General features: G+C 61.9%; 1 protein-coding gene across 1 annotated transcript; it reads left to right on the top strand.

The window, feature by feature from the left end:
- The first annotated feature begins 24 nt into the window (after nucleotides 1-24).
- On the top strand, nucleotides 25-720 carry LOC109320358 (heat shock protein 30D-like). Its single transcript, XM_019550420.1, has one exon. It carries the CDS (start codon nucleotides 120-122, stop codon nucleotides 414-416), a length of 297 nt encoding a protein of 98 aa, XP_019405965.1. The 5' UTR covers nucleotides 25-119; the 3' UTR covers nucleotides 417-720.

Raw genomic sequence — 720 nt, 5'->3', positions numbered from 1 at the left:
CAGAGCAGGAGCCAGAGGCTGGGGGTCGGCAGCACGAGAAGTTCGAGCTGCGCGTGGACGTGGCCGGCTTCGCGCCAGACGAGCTGACAGTGAGGCAGGAGGGCAGGAGGGTGACGGTGATGGGGAGGCGTGAGAAGCGGAGCGCTGGGGAGGATGGAGGCAGCTTGCAGGAGTACTGGGAGCTGCGCAGGGAAATGCTGCTGCCCACGGGCCTGGATGTGGAGGGGGTGACCTGCTCCCTGTGCTCGGATGGACAGCTCCGCATCCAGGCCCCACGCCTGGCCCTGCAGCCCGCAGAGGGGAAAGCCATTCCCATCAGCGTCCAGGCGGGAGAGGGAGCCACACAGGGAGACCCTGCCGCCAGGGAGGAGAAGGAGCTGGAAAGGGAGGAGGAAAGCGGCAGCCAGGAGTCCTGACCCAGCCAGACGGGGTGACAGCGAGCCACTGCCCTGGCTCAGAGACTGCAGCCATTGCCAGGGAGATCGGTGCTCTGGACCCTGTAATCCCATCCAAGTACATTGTGCCCTGCTGTCCCTCCTGGAGCAGTGACTGGGGGCTGGGCTGAGTCCATCACCATCTTGGTTTCTGGACAGAGCTTTCATATGTGTCACCAAGCTGGAGACGGATGGGGCTTTGGGTTTCTGTACCACTTTATTGCCTGGTGACGTTTATCTGGCTGTCTGTATTGCTTCTGTGTCACGATTGAAATAAACCTGTTTC

Source organism: Crocodylus porosus, unplaced genomic scaffold, assembly GCF_001723895.1.
Source record: "Crocodylus porosus isolate Cpor-Errol unplaced genomic scaffold, CroPor_comp1, whole genome shotgun sequence".
Lineage (NCBI taxonomy): Eukaryota > Metazoa > Chordata > Crocodylia > Crocodylidae > Crocodylus > Crocodylus porosus.
This window is presented reverse-complemented; position numbering and strand designations above follow the sequence as displayed.